General features: G+C 42.7%; 3 protein-coding genes across 6 annotated transcripts in view; 2 read left to right on the top strand and 1 right to left on the bottom strand.

The window, feature by feature from the left end:
• Window positions 1-9,103, bottom strand: part of furinb (furin (paired basic amino acid cleaving enzyme) b) — an 84,636-nt gene extending 75,533 nt beyond the window's left edge. The window contains exons 1-2 of one of the 2 annotated variants that reach the window (XM_084365045.1): window positions 8,174-9,103; window positions 338-616 (exon numbers count right to left, since the gene is read on the bottom strand). In XM_084365045.1, coding sequence (XP_084221171.1) covers window positions 338-514 — 177 coding nt within the window. In that variant the 5' untranslated portion in view covers window positions 515-616; window positions 8,174-9,103. The remainder of the gene's footprint in view (window positions 1-337; window positions 617-8,173) is intronic. The other variant, XM_084365046.1, reaches the window with a different exon arrangement.
• Window positions 9,104-9,315: 212 nt separating this feature from the next.
• Window positions 9,316-19,189, top strand: accs (1-aminocyclopropane-1-carboxylate synthase homolog (Arabidopsis)(non-functional)). 3 transcript variants are annotated; one of them, XM_084364911.1, is made up of 16 exons: window positions 9,316-9,898; window positions 10,061-10,722; window positions 10,830-11,584; window positions 11,670-11,729; window positions 11,874-11,944; window positions 12,079-12,148; window positions 13,168-13,234; window positions 13,823-13,920; window positions 14,097-14,174; window positions 15,323-15,423; window positions 15,910-15,999; window positions 16,107-16,152; window positions 16,280-16,421; window positions 16,734-16,876; window positions 17,000-17,153; window positions 18,279-19,189. In XM_084364911.1, exons 2-16 carry the CDS (start codon window positions 10,083-10,085, stop codon window positions 18,689-18,691), a joined length of 2,928 nt encoding a protein of 975 aa, XP_084221037.1. In that variant the 5' UTR covers window positions 9,316-9,898; window positions 10,061-10,082; the 3' UTR covers window positions 18,692-19,189. The 3 variants fall into 3 exon arrangements, with proteins under 3 accessions (XP_084221037.1, XP_084221038.1, XP_084221039.1); XM_084364912.1 differs by having other exon boundaries at window positions 10,008-10,722; XM_084364913.1 differs by having other exon boundaries at window positions 10,004-10,722.
• Window positions 19,190-19,275: 86 nt separating this feature from the next.
• LOC311264217 (uncharacterized protein) lies at window positions 19,276-24,253 on the top strand. The gene is made up of 4 exons (XM_084364914.1): window positions 19,276-19,927; window positions 20,030-20,229; window positions 21,814-22,005; window positions 22,414-24,253. Exons 2-4 carry the CDS (start codon window positions 20,043-20,045, stop codon window positions 22,725-22,727), a joined length of 693 nt encoding a protein of 230 aa, XP_084221040.1. The 5' UTR covers window positions 19,276-19,927; window positions 20,030-20,042; the 3' UTR covers window positions 22,728-24,253.
• Window positions 24,254-26,978: the final 2,725 nt, after the last annotated feature.

Genomic DNA, 26,978 nt, shown 5'->3' with positions numbered 1-26,978 from the left:
TTTGCTCCATCTTATTCTTTTATTTTACTCATTTAGTTTTTCTGTTGTCACTGTCCTTTTATTTATTCTTTTTCTTTGTCTGTGTGAATGAGTGGCTGTTCGAGGGGATATAAATGAAAATGTTTGTATATTCGTTTGATATACACTTGAAACTTCAATAAAAAATATTGTTAAAAAAAAAAAAAAAAAGAGTTTTGATAACTGCCGTTAAGCATCAGTATCGATAACCATATTGATAAAATCCAGACGACTCCCATCCGCAAGTATGAGAGACACCTCCTATGTGTTTACATGCTCATGCAATAAGATAATAAGGCATGCTGTAGGTAGAACTTACATTGCCGTGGTTGATGAAACCATGTTCCCTGGCGATGCGGTCAGCCTCCTCTGGCCCCCCATCGACCTGGACCGCCCAAGTGTTGGTGTAGACCTCTGCAGCATCAATCCACTTCCATTCTGCTGTCAGGAGGACAAGGACTGTCCATAAGTGCAGCAGGGCCACCCTGGCATCCATGAAAAGGAAAACGCTTGACAGAGCAGTCTATCCGTCCGTCTGTTGCTGCTTCCCTGGCAGAGTGGGCTGCTTTACCTTACAGCAGCAAAGTAGAACGGTGGCCTAGAGATGAGAGGACAGAGCTGGCTATAAACACAAACATGGCCTTCTTAACTGGGTCACTATTGGACCTGAATTACATACTGCAGATACCGTTCAGAAAACAAAGCCAAAACTGCAGCAAAAATAAACAACAGCACACCCACAGACCTTATCATGCATCATACTTAGCTCACTGTCAACTGTCAAACCCAGAGAAAAATAACAATAAATGTCTATATAAATGTGCAAAGCATAAATATGAGGTCAAAACAGACAAGTGCTCTGCAAAAAGATGGAACTGTTTTTCAATCCTCCCTCATTTTCAGACCTGAAATGGTAATGTATGATAATGACATACGGTAGGCACGTTGCTTCAAGACAGGACGAGCTCCAAGTAAACCAGTACACAGCCACTGTGGCAAGGCAACCGAGGTAGAGAACATTTTAATGCTTAGCCAGACGCCACTCTTAATTTTAGGGTATTCCAAAATTCAAATTCAACAAGGTACTTGTTAGGTCTTAGAAGGTACTGCACGACATATGCTAATTGCAGAGTAAAATAATAAGCATGATAAAAAGGACTTTTATTTGAGCAACTGTTCAAAGGAAAAATACTTTCACACAGGGACATTCTGTGGGCTTTTGATTTTTTGGCTCTTTGAGTCGTAGGAAAGGAGGCCTTAAGTCACACATAAAAAGCAAAGCTCTGTGGTAAGTTACTGCCTCTGAGTGAGAGGAAAGATGATAAGGTGTGGGAATCTGCCAAGTATACCAGTTCATCCAAAGACAGATGAAGAGGAGGGAGGTGATGCAGGTCTAAATGGTTGTCCAGTCCCACTGCTGATCCCACCAACGTGGAATCAAACTGCTATTCACTGAGTCCATCCCTGCTACAGCGTGAACTGATGTGAAAAGAAATGGAAGTAACTTTAAGTGTCCAATCTAAGCCTTTTTGAATTGAATTGAATTTAAGCCTGGTGTGTTCACTTATGACTATCTGTGGGGTTTTTCTGTGGGAAAGAACCTCCAATATAAACCTTCGTAGCAGGTACAGAAAGAAAATGAGGATGTAGGAAAATATCTGAGCAAATGGACGGGTGATTCTACTAATCGTCATGACAGAATGTTCTAGTCCGTATTTATTTTTTTAACCTGGCAATGATGGTAAGTCAATCAGATACCCCATCTGTCTGTCCAACACTTTCAAGCAAGATATCTTGACAACTACTGCTGTAGAAAGTGACAACAGAAAGAAAAAAAAAAAAAAACCTTAGTAAGGTACTGGGCTGACAAAACACCTCCAGAACGTCAATGTACCTTGGCAAAGAATCTAACTGATGGAGGGCGCTGTCTGTATCCAAATTCTCCCATAGGTATTCAGTTTGGTTGAGATTTGGTAACCATGAAGCCCTCTTGGCATTAGGACGGCAAATAATGATCACTTTCATTGTCAATTACTCTGCCAATTATTTTCACAATTAATCGTTTAGTCTATAGAATGTCAAAACACTGTGAAAGCTGCTCATCACAATTTCCTGTATCAAAAAAGTGACGTCTATGAATTGACGAATTTAAGAAGGTCCAGCAAATGTCTGACTTATTTAATATAATAATTTACACAATTAACAGAAGACAGACAGATGAGAATATATAAATAGTTGGCAACTGATTTCTTTCAATCGTCTAATCAATTCATTGACTAACCATTGCAGCTCATATATCATCTAATGCCACCATCAGGCAACCATTTAGCCTTAAAATATTTCAGTTTTCTGAAAGTTTATTCTACATTACATTGCGAAATCGATATTATCGATATTTTCAAATCTACTCAATAGCACTTCATAAATGCTAGAACTGGGCAATAATGCCGAACCGACATGCAATTTTCATGGTCAGTGCTAACATCGAAATTAGCGAGTCAAAATTCCAATATCGATTTATATCAACCGATACACCCAATATCCCTAAAATGTGGTTATGAACCACTATGATGGAGGCGGGATAGTTAATAGTCTAACAAAGAACTTTTATTGTCTAAAATGACAGCAGTGAGCTGAAACAGTAAACTTCACTGGAAATGTAATAATTATAAATCAACCCAAGCATATTTTTCCACATTGTTTTTTTCCAAACCACAGGTTTCCATATCAGCTGATATTGACAACATACTTGCATTTTAGCTCATTCTTATAAGCACTTATGCAGCATATACTGGTATATCCTGGTGAAAGGTAGAAACGGAAGGAGTCTACCTGCAACACACTTGACAAGTGGGCAGAATAAAAAGTTTACTGCTCTGGTTCAAACAACGGATCCCTATCCTCAAAGTAAATGCGCAATTCATAACCCACTGATACAATATTTTAGTTTCCAAAAAAACAAAACAAAAAACACATCCTGTCGCCAATGACAGCAAAATAGTAAAGGCTCTCACATTGACCTGACTGAACTGGCATGTGTGTAAATGTGACCGGCACTGGATATCTAAAAATAACAGGCTGGACGCTGGTCATAGCCGGTCATGCTGAAAACTGGCCAATTCTGCTGCCTGGCTGATCGATTGGTGCATCTAGTGATATCCAATATCTAAGTCAATGTAGTTTCAGACCACAATAACAGTAAAATACTGATATATTGCCCAGCCCTAGTACCTTTCTCTTAGCCTTTACACAAGACATGCTAATGAGTCCCTCTGGGGGCCATGAATATCAAGTTAGATCTGAATAAGTCAGTACCAATGGGCAATGAACATGACTGAGCACATTCACGCTCGCTAAGCGATGATCCCTTTATTTTGAGATCTCAACAAGATTTTCACTTGTCGCTATGACATTACATCAGACTGCTCACAAGGTATCTCGTGATTGAGTGTGCAGATTCTCATGATCTTTGCTCAGCAGTTTTAGTCTCCCAAGGAGAAAACCCTTTTTTATTCTAATGACCATGTGGTTTTCCCCTATGGCCACCCTCAGGACAAACTAACATTTTCATCCCCACTTCATTAAGGCTCTGAGAATAGCAAAATCATCAGTGTGGGGTTCATTCTGTCAAAAAGTTTCAAATTGGGGAGTGTAATGATAATTGCAGGCTTAAGGGGCTCCTGTGGGGCTTTAGACTTTCAGTCTTGTTAATAGATTTTTTGAAAAACATGTCTTCTGCTAGGTAAGGCGAACTGGCAGTAGAGCAGACTGTTTCACAACTGTGGCTGAGTGTGTTTATACTCCTCATAGGTACTGAAGGTGAAAGAAAAAAAGTGTTTTCATAGTGCATTCCAATTAAGTGGTAGGTATTTTGGCAGCAGGTGCCAGTGTCTGAAAGCAGAAGTCTGTTCACCCCTCAACACAACTGTAATGGTAACAAAAAGCTGAAAAGATAACAAATAGGACCATGGCAGCACATAGTCCAGTCATACCAGGGAACAGCTTATGGATAGGATGCCAAGTTACTGTCCAAGTAAGATGATCAGACATACAAGGAATAAAAACATCATAGCCTTTATACACTTTGGGAAAACAGGGCAAAGGTTTGTCATCATTTCTTAAGCTTGGATCACATTAACTTTGTTAACCATCAATAGTCATTTCCTACAGTGAAAATGGGTCCTGGCAGTGGGCAATTTGTAAGGTGACAAGGTAATAGGCTTGTTGGTAAGCTTTTGTTTTCGCCATAAGTTCTCCCTTGAAATCCATTCTCCAAAAAAGTCGAACATTTCAGAACCTTTTACAAACACAGAGGATGCCCACCCCTTCATTCACCTGAACAATTATCCAATGCTTCTGGGGGAGTTACGCGTATGCAAACTATTCAAGAGGAGAAGCTCACTGAATACATTTGTGGCTTCACAGATACATTTAGTAGTGGGTGTGATTTGAGCGCAGCAGGAGAAGTGGTGGAAACATGACCAGGGGCTGTCACTCTTCCTGTGGCGCAATCCTTCTGAGCTCATTAGATGCTACGCTGGAGTCACAAAAACAGGAGCAGGGGGTCTGCTGTCACTGAGAGAGGGCTGGAAGAGGGAGGAATAGATGGAGAGAGAGGGATGGTATCCCTCCCTGGTACAGCATTGCGGAAAATAACGAGCAGATAATAACTCTACGCCCAAATACCTTCTCTCAAAACACAGCCTGGAGAGGAGTTAACAAGAGGCTGCTTACTCTTACAATATACATCAAAGGCCTAAAACTGAGATGAAACTTCAATCTTCAAACCACGGGAGAACTTAAGACATTAGAATCTAAACTACAAAGAGGAGAGAAAATCAGTTGCGTAACCTCTCTCGACATTAGTACCGTACTCGCGTAAGTGTGCCAGTGGAAAAGCAGGGGCGGATAAGTGACCTGTGGTATTCAAAAATAACATGACGGCTATGAATTATTAATTCAGCACCTTCTGCTTCAAGCTATTGACAGACATCCAAATGTAGTACAGTATCTCATGGTGATCAGTGTGGTGTGACATTTTGATCAAAGATTCCTGTTCATAAACCATTTTCAATAACGGCAGCAGCAGCAGCCACAACAGGTTGTTCCTATCAAAATACTTAGCTTGGATGTTCGGTCTGGGAAATTCATAATGAGCAGTCCTCTCCTCTGTCTCGGCAACAACAGCTGAGGTGCCCTTGAGGAGCGCACTTTGCCCCCGACAGCTCCAGTGGAGCTGCTCCGTGGCCACGGAACAAGACAATGTTGTAAAAACAAACCACAGACTGATTCCTGTCCTGTTTTGTCGCCCCCTCACAATTCAACTCTACTGAAGAAGAGGGGGAGATGGAGGAGCAATGCGTCAACACTGTGCATTCATTATTGTCTTGATAACACCATTAAGCCCTCGGGCAACAGCTTCTTCACTGCTGGATATTCTACAGACTTGCAGCTTCGAAAAACACTAGCTTTTAAGATCCGTATGAGCCAGATGCTGGAAATGGATTAGCAAGATGCGGGGGGAATTTTGATAGGAAGAGAAAGCAATACAGTGACATTAATACTGAACCAATATGTGGTCTTTTGCTGATCTTCGAGGGTGTGTTATACTGTGTGTTATCACAGATATATTAACTATTGATGGCTAGAGATGCAGCAATTAATCGAGTATAATTGGTTGCTGATAGAAAGAAGATAATGGACAATTATTTTGATAACAATTGAGTTCTTTTTCAAGCAATAATGTCAAACATTTGCTAGTTCTGACTTCTTAAATGAAGAAGAATTTGCAGCTTTTCCTTGTCATTTAAGATGGTAAATGAAGGACAAAAAGAAGACAGCACTTTGGGCTGTGGGAATCGGTGATGAGCAATGTTTCGACATTTTTTCGACTAAACAATCGATCAATTAATTATTAAAATAATCTGCAGATAATCGTTAGTTGCAGCCCTATCGACAGCAGTTCTTGCATATTTTGGCAGATGTGCAAAAGTACTGCAGTGCACACATTTACAGATGCTGCACATAAAAAGGGAACCTCAGTTTTATCATAATTTAATTATTAATTTTACATCAGCTGCGTTTGCATTTAAGTATGTAAAAATAATAATTTAATTTATATAGTAATAATTACATTTCAAATAAAATTCACCTTCATACATTACTGTTACTGCAATCTGAGAAGAAAAAATGCTAAGTGTTCAACTGTAAAGTATCTGGCCTCAGTATACATCTTGGTCACAACTCTTAAATAACCAAATCTGAGTGATCTTTCCATTAAAAATTAAGATCAGTCGGTATATCATCACTTCTTTTCACACCCTCAATTATCCGCATAGCCGAGTGAAATTATTAATAAATGACTCTATCGGCTTGGCAATCTTTTCCACAGTTACACCAATAATCTCACCATTTTATCAATAGCAAAGCAGTCAAACACATTATAATATTTGATTTTGTTAAGTACAGCCCAGCTCTAGATTCACCTCTCGTTAATAAAGAACAGAACAGCAACAACAGAAAGTTGCTGTTGTCCTGGAAAACACTCGACCCCCAGCTGCGTTTATGAATATGAACGTGACCAAAAGTGCAAATGTATATCTGACAAACAGCATATGCGTTCAGCTAACTTCCTCTACATTAGTATCACTCCAGAGAGATGGGATAAACATAATGTGGCAGAAAAACAGATCTATTCTTGATGGGGCTGAACAGACAATTTCCATTGGTAATGACGAGCACACGAAGCTGTGACAGACCATATGCAGCACTCCAGCTTTATTATAGGCTGCCCACCAGCCAAATCAACACCCACCATGTGCTCTGAGCTGCCCTCTCAGAGAAAACCAAGGCACAGGAGAGAGCTGCAGCATTTGTCAAGTACCACCGACAGCCAAGCATCCCTTCTGAGAGAGGAATTTGCTCCAAGTTAAAAAAAACCATGTGATTGGAAAACAAGAGGCAATGCATATACAGTAGGCATGCCGTGCTCTGCCAGGACAACAGTACACAGTTGGAAGTAAGCTGTACAGTTATCATCTGACCAACGTTGTGAAGTGAGCGAGAATGGTAGTGTGACTGAGTGCCACTAAAGCCAGATTCATCTTAGCTCCCACTGTCTATGAGCTGCGGAGATGGAAAAGTGTGATAAAATGTTGTCCAGGGCAGCTGCAATGTGTCCGGGAGAAAGAATCAATTCTGTAAGTAATGTCCCACAGAGACATCCAACCCAATTTTTCACAGCCATCTGAATCTTGGCATTGTTCCCCGTGTCAAACTTGCTCTCATCCACAACACTCTCTGCCCTAGTTTATAGATGAGTTATACTGTTGACAAGTTTGTGTTCGTAGTTCTCTCTCCTCCACTGCATTCCTGCTTTATGCTTCTGATAAAATGTGTGAGCTCAAGGATTACCTGTATTGTTGAGCCCAGTACTGATGAGGACTCAACAGAGCTGGAAAGGAGGTAGCGTGTGTATGTGACTCACTTAGTCAGACTTCCTCTGGATACGTAAACACAACACAGGACTCTTAATAGCCTTGATCTCTTTAATGGCCCGGATAAGATTTGGACCTCACAAAGACACAAAAGATTAGTTATATATGGTTATCTTTGATGTGGTGAGGTGATGTAATCTGACTGAGGAGGAAGCTTGGAGCCTTGACTCAATAGCTGGTGACCTTGACTTCCTCCCATGTTGTGATCCCAGCGGGAGTTGCACTAGAGGTATAAGATAACAACAGAGCCCAGAGGACAACACAGGCGGAGTTAGATCACTTTAAGTTTAGTTTTTCATCTTGTTGGTTCAGTCTGAGCACACTTTGCTTTCCCTAAAATAGGCACACATCAAGAATGTGAGGCCAGTGTGAAGAGGTCTGAAGAATTTCTGCCTGGCCTGTGAGGCAGAATTAGCTGAAATGTATTACAGCAATTCCCACCGTACACAGATAAAAGGACCTTAATGAGGGTTTTAGTCTGGTAGGGCTTCGGGGTGAATAAGTAAGAGAGCGAGAAAATGTAGGAGTGTGGGTGAAAGAGAAAACAGAGCGGATAGGAGAGAGCAGAGCAGAGCATGGGTCTGAATCAACACAGTCAAATGAGACAAGCTGCAGAAAATAACTGTGTAAACAAAACAACAAACATGGAGTCATCTTACCAAGAATAAACTTCAGAGAAGAGGTGACCAAGGCCGGTCAAACTGCCGGGCTAAGTCATGTCTTCCTTCCACAGAAGAGGTCCACCTGGGCGGGATGATGAAGAAAGCCTGCTGTCCAGACTGGAGGATGGATTTTACCTGACTGGGAGGACTGGTGAGAGCTTGTCGGCAGCGCAGGCAAGAAGACTTTATGCTGAAATAGCCGTCATGCTTTCAGCGAATCCTCCCATTGTTCCCACCCACTCTGCCACGGCTCCCCTCCCTGCTTTGAAACACATCTAACTCGTGGCTTTTTTTACACAAACTAAGATGCCAACAAGAAGCGAGGCGCTGCCCTCTTCCTCATCCTCTTCCCTCTCCCTCCGGGCGGAGACTCCCCCCTTTTTCTCCTGCGGCTTGACTTTCAACTTTACATCTAATCTGACGCCATACGTCCGCTACTTACTCCCGGGGATGAATAATAACAATAATGCTATCCGCACACACCCATTCTCCTCCAAAAGCGCTGAATTTCAACTATCCCGTCTCGCTCGTCATCCGCAACCAACTTGCCACCACCATGGTTATATTTTGCCAGCTAACTTCACCCGTCGCACCCAAAGGTGCCTTTAACGCTCTCTCCCCACGGTTTTTTCGTTACTTCTCGCGGCTTACTTGCCGACTAAAATATGGTGGCAATAATTCACACACGCAAAGTAAACACGGGGATAGACAAAGGGGAGAATAAAAGGGCTGCATGCCAACACAATATAACGGTTCAGTGCTGGACGGAGGTGGCAACAACAAACTGCCACAAATCCTTTTCTCCAGGAAATACGTCACGTTCAGAGCCGGCTGGACTGTCGCGTACACTCGATTAGTCACACCGCGGTCGTTGGAAGGGGCGGCTCACCTTATTTCTGGGGCTCGGAGCAGGAATGACATCAAGTAAAGTCACGTTTATTTACTTATTATCCGACGTTAGAGGCTAACTGCCACTAGCATGTGAAATAAATTAATTTGTTGCATTGTATAAACGTGTAAATCCATGATGTATGACAGTAAAAAAGTGTACATCTATGCAAAGAGATTATCTATACTGAAAAAATCACTATTAATTCTTTTATAACAGTAAGAGACAATATTTTTATAATAGAAAGAATGTTTGTGTTATTTAAATCGCTGTAATCGTTATTTGAGCCTATCGAAGTCATTTCCGGGAGAGGCCTGTTGACAAAACTAGCACCCTTGCTTTCCAACGGGCTGAGTTGTACCGCTGTGTGTGGCCGCCATCTTGTGGACGTCCCATGAACTTACACCCGTGGATGAAACAGCGTACCGTACGGTAGAGGGGGCCATAACACAGAGCGCTTAGTCTGACTCTGACTCGCATGGTTGTGTCTACCCCGTTACAGCCTGGTATGAGTGAAAGCCAGCCCGCTTTCTGCAGCTCCCCCTTGTTAACACGGACCAAAGTTATCCCGGAATAAGGACAGCACGCATGTGCCGTCAACCCGGATGTAGATGCTTTTGTACGTGTCTACTCACCATCTCGCCAAGTTGTGACAAATGTGCTGTTAAAGAATGATTTATATGTCTTAGCACCGGGCTGGACAAAGCTTTGCCGTTCCAAATCAGTCCGAACCGGGTTAACCAGCCGTGACATGTGTCGATCGACGTGGATCACGCATCTGTGTGACAGCTCCACAACAATCTGTCTCCGAAGAGCTGCACTGTTGATTCACGGTGAGAGAACACAAGTGTGCAAATAGCGTCCATATATTTACTGTTTACATAAAGTGTGTACATGTGAGCAGCTCTGAGCCCCTTCGTTTCTCTGTGTTCCCGAAGTTAGGATGGCAGAGTCGGGCTGCTAACGTTTCTCCCGCACCCCCTGTGTCGTTGCAGAACACGTCCTGTAACTTAAAGGATGGACTTTCGCGGCAGGAGGCACGAGCGAGGCAGCAACTGGACCGACCCGGAGATAGTGGAGCTGCTCCAGCTGTGGTCGGACGAGTCGGTCCAGATTGAACTGGAGAGCTCGCTGCGCAACCAACGCGTGTTTGACCGCATAGCCCACATCCTGCGGGAGAAGGGCATCTACCGCACCGGCGACCAGTGCAGGGAGAAGATCAAGAAGATGAAGCTGGAGTACCGTCGCATCAAGGACAACTACAAAATGAGGTCTTGGAAGTTCTATGATGTGATGGACAGGGTGCTGGCGAACCGACCTGCCATCACCTACTCCTCCCTGGGCGGAGCTGTCATAGCTCAACAGGTGTTTCAGAGCCCGAGTGGGTCCGAACCGTACGTGCAAGGGGTCCCACCAGGCTCCTTTGGTCCTCTGTCTTCAGGAGGGTTTCTGTTTGGTCAGCCACCAAAAGCAGGAGAGCAACTGGATATCAAATGTGAAGATGTGGATGAGAGCATGCTGAACTCAGGTGTTGCACCCCCCGAGATGTATTATGGGTCTGGAGATGACCAGGAGACTGATGGACAGTCTCTGCTGGGGCCTGAGGACCCTCTGGTTAGAGGAGAGAGCTCATCAAATGCAAGAATCTCACCTTCAGGTTTACAATCCCAAATTCTATCACTATTATTATTACTATGACTATCATTATCAGTTAGAAAGTATTGATAGTTGTAATGTTAATATTCTTATATTTTATATCCCCAGGTTTTAGTGACCTGAACATTGCCAGCTCTGCCACAGGTGCCGCCCAGGCTGTTGGTGGTCCCATGCTGCACGATGCACCTGAGCAACCCAGGAAGGATGGCTTTCATCCCCCAACCTTTGTGAGACAGAAGAAGCGTCGCCGGGGTGGCAAAACATCATCTTGCTACGGGGGTGGCAGTCAGGGGCGCCTGGATAAAGCCCTGGCCAGCTTCCTGAACTGGCAGCAGTCCGCAGAGGAGCGCCTGCTCTCTCTGGAGGAGGCGCGGATGGAGAGAGAGTTTCAGGCCGAGGAGCGCAGGGAGCAGCGGGAGGAGAGGAGGGCAGAACAGGAGCGCCAGCACGAGCTCCGCCTGTTCCGCATGCTCACGGGGGCGTTGGTTGCGGTCAGACAGCGTGCCCCGACTGCTGAGACACAGCCGACCGACCCCTCCTTCTCACCCCCAGCTCATCTGTCAGCTTCACTGATGACCACAGCCGCACCCTCCCTCTCATCATCTTTATCTCACCCGCCCTCAGAAGCTCCCGCAGCACAGGCCGTCTCCACTCAAGAGCCGATAAAGTCAACTCTGCCCACATCCGCCAAGCCCTGTGAAAGGTCTCGGGATGTTTTGGCAACAGTGGGATGTGCAGAAACTCCCGGCCCGAGCGTGTACCTGTCCAACCGTGGTAACAGCATCCGACAGCAGCAAGGCATTCTCCAGGAGGGCTTTGCCCAATATGGAGCAGACAAATACCACGACACAGATAACCCTGGTGTGAGTTTATGTCACATATTAAGTACACAGCTATCAGACACTAGAATGGGTATTTATAAGGTTTCCCTTTATTTCTGTCTCCCAGGGAATAATCAACATGGGTACCAGTGAGAACAAACTATGCTATGATCTTCTTCATAAACGGGTAAGATTAATGCAAGCACATCCCGGTAGTAATGATATAACGCCGTAGAGTGTAATGTACTGTAATATTTGTTTGCCACAAAACATTATTCTTAATTATTCTGCCTGCATTCACAAATGAATTTCATTTTCCTCCCTGCTACAGCTGACCAACCCCGACATGCTGCTTATTGACCCGTCTTTGTTGCAGTATTCAGACTGGAGGGGACACACGTTGTAAGAGATTAAAGTCTACCTTTATTTTCATTTGGAGTGAGAAGCACGTTTGTCAAGTGGCTCACGGTGAAAGTTAGACCTTTCAAAGTAAACATTAACCCTCCCACAACCTTTTCCGCTGTGCTCTCTTTCAGCCTGAGAGAGGAGGTTGCAAAGTTCCTGACGCACTACTGCTGTTCTCCAAACCCACTGAAAGCCGACAATGTGAGTGAAGATAATTGCTCTGGCTGTGCGAGATAAGTACAGGCATTTGAATAGACTTTATAATGTAATATACTTAATAATGTATATGGAGCGGGTGAGAATATTATTTCTACCTTGTTATATGGTAAAACCTAAGAGATTGTGGAAAGCATATAAATAGCAGAGGTGGAAATGTTACCACACACAACCACTCATATCGATATATCGATCTGTACTGATATATCGTTACACCCCTAGAAATATTGTTATTTACAACATTTATATTATGACTATATTAACGGGCACTTTGTCTACGCACAACATACCATACAAAAGGTAAAAGATATATTTAATGTCCATGAGTTTACACTACTAATTATATCACATCTACATAAAATACAATTCTACCAATGCATTAATCTATTAAAGGGGCAATATGTAAGAATTTAGGTTTTAAAAAATTTGAATATTAACTTAAATTATCAACAAAATGTAAAGAAATTTGAGTTTTGACGTAATGTCAAAGACGTCTGTGTATTGTGTATCTTTACACCAGCCAACATTACAAAGTCATATTGTGAGCGTGCTACCTTAATTAGTAAATACTTCAAATACAGTTTCCACAACAATACATACGTCTTCTTTGTATTTCTATGATATGTGTAAATAAGGTTCCCCTTCCACCGATACAGATGTCCTGCAAATTATGCAATCATTAGCCAATAAGCCATTTTTTAAACGTCTCATACAGCTGCTGCAGAAGACTCTCTGGATTACAGCCATTCATTATCAAAAATGAAGGCGGTGCATTCGAGTAATTTATTTGATTAACTCCTAATGATTATGAAGATGCCAAATGCTGCATTTGAACTAACATACTGTTGCTCTTTTAGGGTAAGCAACTTAATTTGCAGATGAAATGAATGGCTGTTTTAGTAGGTGGATGAATTGGTAGCGCATTTATCAGGCCTCCCCCTGTGCCCTGATTAGGCTATTTCATAACACAGTGGATGTGTGTGTGTGTGTGTGTGTTTGTTCAGGTTGTGGTGATGAACGGCTGCGGTTCCCTCTTCTCATGTATCGCAGCAGTCATTTGTGACCCCAAAGGTAGGCTCAGAATGCATTGGCATACACACGCAATACATTTATATCTTAACTGTATGAATACAAGGGTTTGTACAATAACAGGAAATCTGTTTTTATTTTTTGTGCCTGTTTTCTATTAAAAATGATCATTGTTTAAGCATAAGAGAGAATTTGTAAATTGCAACATAATCATTCAGAGTTACCCTTTTTCCAAATGTGTTCATGCAGCTACATAAATTGCTTATTCTTTAGTGCTACTGCAAACTAAGTCTCATTATAAGCAATGTGGTGCATTTGTATTACTCAGGGACTGGCTTAAAGCAGCCTGGATTCATGTACTGTATTTACAACCAACTTGTGTGCAGCTATGCCTTGCAAATCTAGAATAGAAAATAATTGAAAATGAACATATATATATACATATATATACATATATCACATATATATGAAAAGTAGCTTATGTGGGTCATTTAAGACTGGTCGGAATAAATTGATGGTAGGTTTGTATGCATTTGTGCACAAGGAGTCCTTCATAGTGACAATTTATGAGGAGATGCTGTATGGGTTTGTATTTAGATGCCATATATCATCGTGTTTTTCATGTTACAGATGCCATTCTCATTCCTACGCCTTTCTACGGTGTGATCACTGAGGATCTAGATCTGTACAGCGAGGTCAAACTCTTTCACGTTCCTCTCGACTGTGAGGTAGGAACGCGAAGGCTGATTTACTTGCAGCGCTTTCTGTGTGTTTGTGTTTGAAATGATTTTTCAGTAGTTGACTTTGGTTATTGTATACACTAAATAGAACTCACATTTTTGTGCACATTGCATTCACCTTCAAGTATTGATGTGTTTTTCCTCTGAATATTCTTTATTTATAGGCCGACAGCAAGGACGGTCGACCCTTCCACCTCACTGTAGAGAAACTAGAAGAAGGTCTGAAAAGAGCCAAGCAAGAGGTAATTCATGACGGCACTTTTTCTTGAAGTGAAACTCTCGCCAAAAAGCAACCGAGGCTTTATTTATGATTGGGTATGAGTCAAACCTTCACGTACAAGCACACTCATGACCAAAGAGGCACTTTTAAGATTTACCGTAGTTTCGTTTTGGGGCAAGCTCATTTTGAACGGGAGTACATAGGGCATACCACGACGGCATCAAAATGTCTATTTTTAGACCACTAAGAAGGCTCCACACATCATGAAACTTTACTGGTAGCATCACCAGGGTCTCTACTCATGACACGAGCAGTAAGAACATTGTTTGTGTACACAAAGTGTGTGAAAAAGACGGTTTTGAACTACTTACGCTTAGCTACTGGGACTCCGGCGCGCCGCCGCCATTCCAGGCAAAAAGTGTCGATCTCCGAGTGCGGCCATCATGACGGAGAATAACGGTGGGACGCTCCTCGGGCTTATTTCCAGATGAATTCGCGGATAATTCGTTGTTCTGTCGTTAGTCAAAAGCAACACTGACGTCCATGTTGACAAGGGAGCCACATATTACAGAGCGTCCCACCGTTACTCTCCGTCATGATGGCCGCACTCGGAGATCGACACTTTTTGCCTGGAATGGCGGCGGCGCGCCGGAGTCCCAGTAGCTAAGCGTAAGTAGTTCAAAACCGTCTTTTTTACACACTTTGTGTACACAAACAATGTTCTTACTGCTCGTGTCATGAGTAGAGACCCTGGTGATGCTACCAGTAAAGTTTCATGATGTGTGGAGCCTTCTTAGTGGTCTAAAAATAGACATTTTGATGCCGTCGTGGTATGCCCTATGTACTCCCGTTCAAAATGAGCTTGCCCCAAAACGAAACTACGGTAAATCTTAAAAGTGCCTCTTTGGTCATGAGTGTGCTTGTACGTGAAGGTTTGACTCATACCCAATCATAAATAAAGCCTCGGTTGCTTTTTGGCGAGAGTTTCACTTTAAGTATTTATCCGAAGGATTGAACCACTCAAAAAAAAAATGCTCTGGCAAGGTTCTTACTTCAGATACTAAACACCTTGGATGCCCTAGTGATATGTTTTTCAGCTTTATCTCTATAAAGACTGTGAGATACTAAATATCACTTAACATTTACTTAGAAGCTGGCTGTCTCTTTTAGGGGTTGATCATCCGAGCTGTTATACTGGTGAACCCCCATAACCCTCTGGCTGAGATCTACACCCCGAAGGAGATGATAGCATTCTTGGAGTTTGCCAAAAGGTGTGTTTTTTCCCATCTATTATCTCACCCTGCTGTCTAGCACTGTAATCCTCCCGGTTTGCAGCTGTGTGGCTCCTTTAAGCACAAGTCACCGCATACTGTTCCTAGTGTGAACTCTTATTTTACAGCCAAGAGCTTTGTCCCGTGTGTGGAATATCAAGCGCTCTTGATGGAGTTTTATCACCTCTCCCAACCATCAGCATATTGTCAAGTGCAGCCATGTGCCAAGGAGTCTCCTGCACCATCTATTGTTTTCTAAATGATGTTGCCAGAGTAATTCCCTCCACACACCGGTGCAGGCGCTGGGCTGTTGTAACCATAAACCACTGTGCTTTTACACTCACGCAGGACGTTGAGGGAACCATTTTACTTTTATGTCGCATTTGTTTTGTCATTAACAATCATTAGCAGTATAAAACAAAGGTTTGTTAATGCTGCACTTTCTATATTCATGTTATCTTTCTCTTCCTTCGCTTCCTCCTTTAGAAATGAGCTCCATGCCATCGTGGATGAAGTGTACATGCTGACGGTGTTTGATGAATCAGTCACCTTTCACAGTGTCCTCAGTGTAGACAGGTACTGCGTGAACCTAACCTCCACATGATTACTTTGTCGGACCCTTAATCATAACAATTGCGGCTGAAGACAGCCTCTTAACTGCTGATGATGTGCTCTTATTTCAGTTTGCCCGACCCACAGAGGACACATGTGATGTGGGGGATGAGCAAGGTACGTACTGTGCTGAGCTCTATGAGAGTGCGAGGCTGAGACTTTTTATATCCCCTCTGACAGTACAGTAAAATGTCACTTTTTTTTCATTAGGTCTTGTTTTCACACTGTTTCTTGTCATTTCTAGGACTTTGCCATGGCAGGAATCAGAATAGGCACTCTGTATACTGACAACAAAGACCTTGTGGAGGCTTTGGCCAAGCTAGGTCCCTTCCACGGTATCTCTGGAACCACCCAGCACCAGGTAGCACGACTACTTCAGGACAGAGGTATTGATCCACGAGTCACATGCTTTTGCACACCCAATGTACTTGGAAAATATCACACTTATACAATCAACTTTCCTTCTGCACAAAGCAAGCAGTTTGTTTGGTTGAGTTGAAATTCGTAAATGCAAATTAGCTTGAATGGGAGCTTTTCAACAATGTTTTTCTGCTGTCGGGAGACATCATCGCTCTTTTCAGCTTCCTTTGATATGACAGGAGCTCAGCATGGGGCTTCTGCTGCACGTCATGCTGCACAAAGACTTGTAAGATTTAATTTTCACTTACCTATTGTCACTTCTCGCTGTCATGCTCTAGATTGGATCAACAAGGATTTTTTCCCTGAGAACCGATGCAGACTGAAAGCTGCTCACAGTTACCTGACAGGAGAGCTGCGGGGTATGGGCGTCCCCCACCTGGACAGGCCTGCTGCACTTTATGTCTGGGCTGACCTCAGAAAGGTAACAAGGTGTTGGGGCTGATATTTCAGTTCTCACTTGTCTATAGCTAATTCAAATGCAAATAACCTCTTGAAAATGTTGCTGTAGACTTGATCCGTCACCACTGTCTCTCCATTTCGGTAGTACCTCAGAGAGTCTTCGTTTGAGGAGGAGCTGTCTATGTGGCGGTGTTTCCTCAGACACAAGGTGGTTTTGAGCTGCGGTCAAGCCTTCTCCTGCTCCACACCGGGCTGGTTCCGCATGGTCTTCGCAGTCCAACAATCCCACCTTCAACTAGGTCAGGCTGTGTTAAATCCCTCCCCCACCACATTGCAGCTAGCGGTCCTATTAGCTGAAGCTCAAAACTGCTGTACTGGGAATGAACCGAGCCTCTGAGACCAGTTTGTTGACAGGAAATACAGCACAGAGGAGGTTGTTTTCCCAGGTCTGAGTCAGCTAAAGCGCCACTAGCTGCACGGCTAACCGAGCTAACAGAAGCTACAGTTAGCAGCAGTTAACAGTTTCTCTAGCAAGATTTAGATTCAGGAATCTCTGTAAAACCCCAAGAGTTGACACAGATCAGCCGCACAACATCAGAGGGAAAACCAGAGAATATGTTCTTTATATAATAGGATCCAGTATCACGCAAATCACTGAATAAAGTAATACAGTTGTGTGTTTGAATCAGCTGACGCTTATCCGCCAAAATTAGTGGGTCTAAATAGGTTTGATCGCTAAAAATGGGCTAAAAATGGGCTAAAAATCGCCTATTGACCCATTCCCAATACCCGCAGGCAAGGCAACCTGTCTCTTTTTATCTGAAGCGTTACTTTGTATGTCACTGACATTTCGTTTCAATTCATAAAAGTAACAGAAGAGAAAACAATAAACAATTGGCTGCATCTCAAATTCCCAAATGCCGCCACCGGATGATGATAATGCGTCATCACTTCACGCGGCCCCCAGAAACACTCATAAGAAAATGAGTAAGCGTTTAGTTGGACGCAAAATAAGTTCATGCCCCCGAGTGCAGGATGAGTCATCTACCTTTTCTTTTTACATCATTCCAGGAAATTACAAACTCTAAAACACCTTTTAAGGATTACTACAAAACAACTCCTTTGTCATTGTTGGGCCAGATATCGACTCATTGGTGACAATCAGTGCCTGAAATAGATGATGAAATAACTCAAATATCTATTTTGTTTTGTGTTGAAAAGTAAATGTCTACTTTTCAACTTTCCAATTAGTGTGTTGTGTTGTGTTGTTCCCCATTATTCCCATCTTTTAGACATTGACTAGATTATATCTGTCATTACATTTATCAGTAAATGGTTTGTGTTCTCCCGCTTTGTGCCTCAAACTAGTTATTGATTGGATAATAGTTACTGACTTGTTCTTTTAATGTGTTTTGTTATTTCAGGCCTGAAGCGAATTAGGGAGGCTTTGAAAGAAATTGAAAGAAAAAGCACCAGTGCTGATTCTATCAAAGAGGCCAGTAAGGAGAGCAAAAAGTCAGTGAAAGAGGACAGTGCAGATTCAGACAACGCTGCGATTGTCAATTCAACATCATCACCCCAGAGCAAGTCATCCGACCAGCTGAAGGAGAATGATAGCCCTGTTCCCGACACAGGCTCGCTGGCCACCGAGGAGTTTGTGTTGCTGGACTGCCAAGCATCGAAGCCTGCAGAGGGTCTGGGCTCTCTGATTGGGACTCTCAGGCACCAGATCCACTCCTCTGATTGGCTGGAGAAAAACACTCCAGAGCTGTCTGCCGGAGAGGACCCGGAGATTCTTGATGTATTCAAGGCACTGCTGCAGAGAGCCAGAAAGTAAGCTTAGGATAAACAGGCGCAACTGGAGATGCCAAATTTCAAGAGGCAGCACTTCAAGCATCCTTGCGTTTGTGGTGAAGAGCTTGACACACAAATACCTTACACAAGGTCTAATCTGATGCCTGTTTTCTGAGTGAAGAGCAAACATGAGCCGAGAGTGTGCTAAAGAGGAGAGAAGAAGAAGAAAAAGTAACGCAGGCGAGGCCAGGATGGAGGAACAGGACAGTGATATTCTCTCTGCATCTTGAGGCCTTATTTTTAAGCTGCTAAGTGAGACGGCCTTGCTTTTCTTGTGATCCCGACTCTAAAGTTTTGTTTATTAACTGAAATTCTACGTGATTGCCAAATGTAAATCAACCAAAAATCAGCCATGCTCTATTCTTAAGTGTTTTTGGTCTCTTAATCGAAATTGTTTATTATTTGGTCTTACACACGTTATTTTATGAGAATGTATTGTACTTTTCCTTTAATGATCTGTGAATAAATGAATGAATTATTATGTCCGTATCTGACTTATCTTGTATTTAAGTTATTTATTTTAAGAAATCTTATCTGAAACACGCTCTGTAGGCATCTAAGTGGGGCATTCAGTAAACAACAACGTGCTGTTGGGTGGGCTGTGAACGCTTTTTCCGTTGCGGCACAGGAAAGTTAAGGGGGAGGTGGTTGTGTGACGAAGGGGAACGGCATCGGAGGTTATGCCCCCCTGTGATGTAGTGAGAGTGGGATTTCCTTAAATGCTATGTCATGAGTAATGACTGTCCGACACCCCCCACACAGTTTCTGCATTTGATATCAACAAATGTCAAAGGGGGAATTGTGCTCTTACTGAGTAAATATCAAGGGATTTTTACACTTTGTAACTTCCTTTTATTGTCAGGTAATTCTTCAATCCTTTCTGCATAGAAGTTACACTAACTTCTGCTTCCTCAAATATTGAATGGCACTTTCACTTTCTCTACAGTGTGAGTTGGTGGGTCACCGTGGAGAATTCACGGGGAAATTTGGCCTCCGGCTGGGGGAGTTTCCATTGCAGCAGAGGCGGAGTAACAACGGTTTGATCTGCGAGTGAGGGCTTGTGGTCGTGAGCGGTACAAGTCATAATGTGTCCGGGTGTTGAAAGTGTTTGTACAGTAGGAGTTGTACAACAGCAAACATAAGTCGCTCCTGTACTCTGTGCACAGACTAACTTCACAGCCTGGTTCAGGACACCTCTCTGCTCTTTTCAACAACACAGGTAAGACAGTGCTTTAATTAAATCTGATTTAAATGAAGATGAGCTTAATTTTGAGACAGATTGTCCTTCTGTTACTCAATGTTCTGCCTCTCTCTTTCACAGTGGTGCTACAAATATGAAGTTGCTGGAGCTGGGGGACTCCATCAGTCGCTTCAGGTTTTCTCAGTCCTGTGTGGGGTTGGCAGGCTGCCTGTGTGTGTCCTACGCAGTATGGACACCGTTCTGGCTGAAGGATAGGGGACTCTGGACACAGTGGAATAACACTAACAGTGACCAGACAACCCAGAAAGGTGTCTTCAATGGTGAGCAACAAACTGCATTCCCCCTTTTTGACATTTCTCTGCAGTTCACAAATCATCAGTCTAAAGCTTTTTCGCTCACGGTTAGGTTAAAGGGTTGACTGACACACAGCGTAACATGTCCAGTAAAAATGGATGAGGCATAAACATGTCTTTGCTGTATATCGATAGGGCAGTGGTTCTGCTAGAGATCAGCCTGAGGGAGACTTGTTTACACCTCTGAATCTCTGGAGGGGAAAAACATCAGGTGGAGAAATGTGGAAATATTCCGGGTTTCAGATGAGCTTCTCAAGAAGTAGTAAACAAGTTGGAGCCTGCTCCTGGACCTGAGAAGTGCATTCTTCGTATCTGCTGAAGCGCCCACACTTAGCTGAAGGCAAATGTGCTGGAATCTTAACTGGCTGAAAAACCTGGTTTTTGTCAGATACATTTCTTGTCATCGTTAACTGTGTAACCCCGTCAGTTTGCTGTATTCCACTGATGTTTTTCCATGCAAAGACTTTCAGAGTGAATCTAATCTAGTGTTGGATCTCTGCTCTCACTCACTGCTTTCCTTTGAGTTTTTTTATTGGAAGCCAGTGTCAAACTACAAACACAGAATCCTATTTGACAACAAATTCAACAACAGATTCTTAAATAAATTAGCAGAAAATAAAACAAATCAAAAAAACAACAAAGTTACCCACAGAAATGGTATTTTTAAAAATGAATTGCTTGGAAGAAAAGTATGACGTGAAGAGCTGATAACATTATGTTCCTCATAGGAAGTTCAACATAGTGATTAATGTAATAAACACAGTGAGTCAACAAAGGTCAGAATAGCTGTTAATTCAACCGTTAGCTAGTTGTTTGATGTTTTAGCAACATATTAACTTCAGACAGCTAGTTTAATAGCCAGCTCGGTTAGCAGTCAATACAGCAAAACCACATTTACTAATAACAAATGAACTTTCGTATACCTTCGAGGGTTTTTGGGGCGTAAAATACTTTTGTCAATATTTGCTTGGTCACAGACACATTGAGTCCATAAAAGTCAAAGTAAAAGAGTAAAATACACTAAATTTAGCCCACAAGTTATTAATTCAACCGTTGTAGCTGTATGTAGTTGTATGATGTTTTGGGTAACACAGACAGCTAGCATAATAGCCAGCATGGTGAGCAGTTCATACAGAAAAAATCTAAATTAACGAACCACAAATGAACAAGGGTATAACAGACTGTCAATATTTGCTTGGTCACAGATAAGAGATAAAATGGACCGTGGGTGTAAAAATGTCAGTTAAACTGCTGTTTGACTGTTGCTACTCAAACCAACTGGCAATGACGTATTTGTAATTGTATAAACACACTTTTTACAATAAATGTCGTACAGCCTTGTCTAAGATTAGCTCCATGTGCCAGAAAATTACCCTAAAAAGTACATGAACTCTCGGTGTTACTCTGCTGGTTTCAGGTGTAGGCAGGGACTTGTTGTGAGGGCATCCACAGGAGCATGACGTCACCTCAACACGTTTCACTTCACCATGCTGAGTGTCAGTTTGAGTTATCTTTCTCATATGGTATTTTGTGCTGCTTTATGTCTTCCAGCCTTGGAAGCAGAGCGGGTATTTGCGGTTCTCTCCTTCCTGATGGCTGTCAGCACCGGTGCTCTGTGCCTGGTGTTTGCCCTCTGCTGGACATCACAGACGGTGCGCTCCTACTCCAACACTCGTTCCCTCCTCATGGCAGGACAGGCGCTCTACCCCACCACTCTGCTGTTGCTCACCATGGCCTCGACAGGTAACGCCACTGCAATACTCAAAATATGTACTAACACCATGTTTTCATGTTCCACTTTATTAATAATTGGCCTGGTTGGTGTTTAAAATAATATATTCATAACAAGTAAAGCAGTATCATGAAAAACAAAACTGCCTTATTTCTAATTAACCTCCAAATAGCCTTTTGGTTTGTGTAGTTCATGTCAGACCCACACCTCCAGAGATTCTTTTATGTACTACTCATTTACATACCCTGCTGGGCAGCAGTTTCTAAAGAGACTTTTTACTTTCTGTGGAATTGCAGTTCATTATCATACAAACTCTTTTCTATAGCTCCAGGCATTTAATAATTGACCTTAATGACTTTGTTCTTTTCCTTGCAATGATACTTGATTTGACTCGTTTTTCTTTTCTTTTCTCTCTACAGGTTTCTTCTTCCTCCTCAGCTGGTCTCTTTTCACTTATCAGCACCGGGAGGAAATCAGCCAGGACCTCTCCAGCCTTGGCTCCTCCTATTGGTTCGGGGCGATAGGGTGGTTCCTGCTGTTGGTCGTGGAGATGATAGTCTTCATAGCTGAACAAGCTGTTGTACCAGACATCCTACCAGACTTAGAAAAGGCCGTGGAGTCTTGGCGGATTTCCTCTCAACTCAAGACCGCTAAACGCTCTTTCAGCGACAGTTATCACGTTGCTTACAGCCCGAGCGACATGTATCCACAGAGGTTTGTGTCAGCACCTTGAGTGAAGCGCATAAGAAAGAAAAAGACAGAGACAATGAATGTGAATGTGTACGCTACACATTAATGCGCACAGGCTCAACGAGGAACCAGCAATCCCTTGCTGCTTTACAGATCCATACAACCAGACTGTGTATTGATTCACTGTGTTTGGAGTAAAGTGTTAAGCCGGAAGAATTAAGGATCCTGAAGCCTGGAAGTCAGTGTGACAGAAGGCTCCAGCTTCCTGAAGAGCTGATGGTGCCACTCACTCTGCAGTGTATTGTCAGTATTGACTGGAAGTGAAATATGAAAACACTAAGGGCCAACAGCACTAGTGAGAACTAAGTGATGTGTAGAAATTTGTGAACAAAGTAATGTATCTCACAAAGTTTTGTCCAGGCCGGTGCTTTTTTTTTTGTAAACAAAACACTGTCACAAAATATCCAAGTAGTCCTTTTAACTGAATGGTTCAGTTAGTGCTGAGGTGTAGATGAATGTTTTATTTTTAGATGTTTAATTTGCAAACAGTTGAGCTACAAGTGTTGCAATATGCCGAGGACATAATGATTGTTGTCAACTACTAATGACAAATGCACACGTGTTTCTATGTTGTTTCCTTCTTTTGTTATTCATTTTTTATTAAAGCAACATTATGTCAAAATGGCCATTTTGTGTGATTTGGCGCCCCCCACAGTTTCTGAGTGTAACACCACTGTTGTAAATACTAATCCCAGGTCTGTAACAACTTGTCAGACGTGATGTACTGTTGGTGCTCGCTACAAAGTAAACATGTATGTAACGCTGTGATCCTGTCACTGAAGTTACATAGTGCAGGAACCATTCACGCTGTTACAAGTCCCAGTGAAAATAAAATAAAATAAAAAAATGATTTTATTGCGACTGTCTGCCCTAAAATGATTTTAAAACTGTTATTCTACGTAAAAAACTACCTGGTCAATCATAGGTGGATTGACCCTTAAACCAATAGAATCACTTTTCAAGAAAGCTATAAAAGTTTTTGATTGAAAAATAAAGAAAAACTGTTATTTTATTATCGTAACACACCGCAAAAACAATCTATTGAGCTTTGAGAATTACATTTTTTTTTAGATATGGTAAGTTTTGCATAGGCTTCTCCCGCTTCATCAAACTGAGGGCCGACAGTCGCATTAGCACCAGGGTCACTGCTAGAGGGGGCTGTGAGGTGCCTTGTAGGTGCACCACACATGCACAAATTTGAAGGGAAGTAAAGTTTGGACTGACCTATCACTTGCAATAAGGGAGTGCCCTACATATTCAAATTAATCTCAAACAATGACTCAAAGAACACCAGAGCTGTGATCACTGTTTAATGGACATGTTGTTTCGTATATTTAGTTAATTTCTGTACATTGTTATTTGTAATGCTACTGCTTATGTTACGTGCCCAGGGACTATGAATGTAAATTAGCATTCTCACTTAATGCATATTTGCATTGTGTATTCTTACACCGATGTTCATTAACCTGCGCTGTCCCTATAAAATAAACAAATAAATAAATAAAACTCCCCATGGTATTTATTAGTCCTTGCTGTTAGCGATTCAAAAGAGGTAATTTCAGTCATCAACACTACATTGTTTTCTTATAAAAGATGTCCTGTTTGCTAATGCCGAGTAATAATTAGCAAAATTATCATACCCTTTTTCAATTATCCCTTATTTATCTGCCAATTAGTAGTCATATGGAAACCTAAATGAGCTGCATGTATAGTATGTTGAGCTAAGATTAGCGTATTCTGATCGTGTGCTGTGCTTCAACAGCTAAATGAAAGTTTTATGTTTACATCCTCGCCAGTGCGTCTGTCTTGAAGGTAAAAGAGTGTTATCATCAGTCCACCAGGACTTGCATGTGTAGTGAAGCAGATTTCTTTCCAGCCAGCCCTACATCTGTCTCCCTCTTGAAACACTGAGCTCATGCATTTCCAGCTCTGGAGAGCATTTGGACCACCACGCAACAGACTGCCTCCCAAAGTCGTTATTTACTTTTCTCTCACACATTCCCTGGAGGAGAGGAGAGGAAGCACTCTGATGCTGGACTGCTTATGTTTATGCTCTCAACCTGCCAAAGTGGGGGAGAATTAAGTGGCTCTGGCTCTGTTAATTGGGCGTTAATCAGGTGTTGCTCTAATTAAAAGGCAGTTCCGCCCTGTTGGGCCCTGGTAATGAGTTTGTTATTAAATCCACAGAGGATTTTTGTCTCTTTTTCAATTTACCAACAGGGTAGTGCTTAATTGCTGTGTAAATGAGGGGAATGTCCTTGAAGGTCGTCTTGCATCAGCACGCGATCCATGAACGGAATTGTTCGAAAGAGCTTCACCATCATACAAACTTCAGCTCCATTTGAATTCGCTGTTGTTGACCACATGTGTCCAGCCGGGCCCAGTAAAACTCTCATTTCTTCCAACCTCATTTGCTTAATTGTTAGAGCAGGTAACCCTCTTACCTGTTCAAATACAAGTACCTTTAAAACTGAATTCTTTTTCATCTGAAGTTGCTTTTATCTCCCTTGTAGGAGCCGTCTGCACCGCTGAAAGCGTACCAGTGTCTCATAAACAAACCCTCCATTTTTCACCTCCTATCACCACAAACGCTGCTCTTTCACCTTCCCTGAGAGAAACAGACCAAAGGTTGAGGATGCCTTCAGAGGGAGAGCCGGGCCAAATCAATGTGGAGATGGAAATAAAGAGATAGTGAGACGTTTAGGCACAAAAGGAAGAAATGACAGATGAATGGTGGGAGATGTTACACACAGATAGACAGGTGGCCTGATGGACACAGAGAGATTGTGGGTACTGATTGTTGAAGGGCATTTGCTACAGAGACATCAATCAGAAGATGGCACCGAGATTGAAGCGGGCCCGCCAGCGCTTCCTGCCCACGGCCCGGCAGCACGTGTAGAACACAACCTGGGCTAAACCACAGCTCTTCATATCAATTAGAGACCAATTATACAGCCATGTCCTACTAATTACGCTGCAGCGCCACAACGCCACCCCCCAGTATCAAGTGTGTTTCTCCTTCTCTCCTGTGTGAATGTGGTTGTGTTCGCTGAGATAAATAAATAAACATGCTGCCTGCCAAGGCAAAGCGTCCTTAATCTGATTTTCAACACTGTAAATTTGTATTTTGGAGGCGAAGAAATGGAGGAAGAAGAGCAAAAGGACTGTTGTTTCACGCTTCTCCTTTTGGTGGTGCTGGTGTAACACCCATCGCTCTGCCTCCTGCAGTGAAATCTGGTGAAATGTGTGAGACACCACTGCTCCTATTTGATGAGTAATGAAATCACACACACACAAAAGAAATCTGTGCATGTGTGCATATATGTGTGTGTGTGTGTGTGTGTTTGATTTTTATTTGCGAGGTAGACAAAGAATGATTAATATTCTCAAGCATATTTCAGAAGGATTTTGAGCCAGAATGTGCCGGACTACTTAATAAGTCAAGTTTTTACTTGGCTCGATCTGGGACCGTGATGAATTATGAAATAAAGCGAGAACTCCGTGCTTTCTGCAGTTTTATTTCTCCTTGGTTTACATAATTCAACTCAGAACATTTGTAACTTTCCTGACAGGTTAATGCTGTTGGGTTCAAAGTGAAGACACTGAGGAAATACGGAGAAAGACAAGACAGCAGGGGAGAAGCAGACATAAAGATGAGAGGCGGCGAGAACAAAGGGGGAGAGAGGATTTTGAGATGTCACAAAATAGTTTCACACTGTCCCTGAATTCTGTACAGCCGTGTGCGGTGTCAGATTTTGATGAACTTTGTACCTCTCCTCCTCCCCATCGCTCTCTATAGCACCAAATGTTCTGATGTAGTCGGAATCAGAGTGTGACCGCTGCAGTATTGTGCCGTCTGCTGCATTGTCATCAGTATAAGTGGACACTCTTTGAGAATAGAAAAGTCAGAAAATTTGATGTCTGCAGAAAAAGCAGAGGGAGGGGAGACCGAGAGAGGATGCGGGGACGGTATACCTCGTGTCCTTCAGTCGTCTTTCTTGCAGGGAAAGGGAAGTTCATCTCGCCTGTAGAATCTGCAATGAGCCGTTGCTCTTTGTGACTGACATCCCACCCAGGCTACCCCGCTGATTACATTTGTTCAGCACAGCTCACTGCAAAGGAGACGGACAGAAGAGGGAAGAGGGAGCTGGCATCGGGGGAAAAAAGAGTTTCTTGGTGTTCCTGCACTTACATTCATCCGTTCGATTTGAAAGAGCCGGTGTTTTTTGTATTG

This window comes from Pagrus pagrus (genome assembly GCF_965226575.1).
Source record: "Pagrus pagrus genome assembly, chromosome: 10".
Taxonomy (NCBI): Eukaryota; Metazoa; Chordata; class Actinopteri; order Spariformes; family Sparidae; genus Pagrus; species Pagrus pagrus.
This window is presented reverse-complemented; position numbering and strand designations above follow the sequence as displayed.

Bases quoted from the DNA above. Each gene is read 5' to 3' on its own strand.
- LOC311264217 (XM_084364914.1), top strand. From the start codon at position 20,043: ATGAAGTTGCTGGAGCTGGGGGACTCCATCAGTCGCTTCAGGTTTTCT. The intron at 20,230-21,813 runs GTGAGCAACAAA...TATGTCTTCCAG, and splicing joins CCAGAAAGGTGTCTTCAATG to CCTTGGAAGCAGAGCGGGTA. The intron at 22,006-22,413 runs GTAACGCCACTG...TTCTCTCTACAG, and splicing joins GCTCACCATGGCCTCGACAG to GTTTCTTCTTCCTCCTCAGC.
- accs (XM_084364911.1), top strand. From the start codon at position 10,083: ATGGACTTTCGCGGCAGGAGGCACGAGCGAGGCAGCAACTGGACCGAC. The intron at 11,585-11,669 runs GTGAGTTTATGT...TCTGTCTCCCAG, and splicing joins ACGACACAGATAACCCTGGT to GGAATAATCAACATGGGTAC. The intron at 16,877-16,999 runs GTAACAAGGTGT...CCATTTCGGTAG, and splicing joins TCTGGGCTGACCTCAGAAAG to TACCTCAGAGAGTCTTCGTT.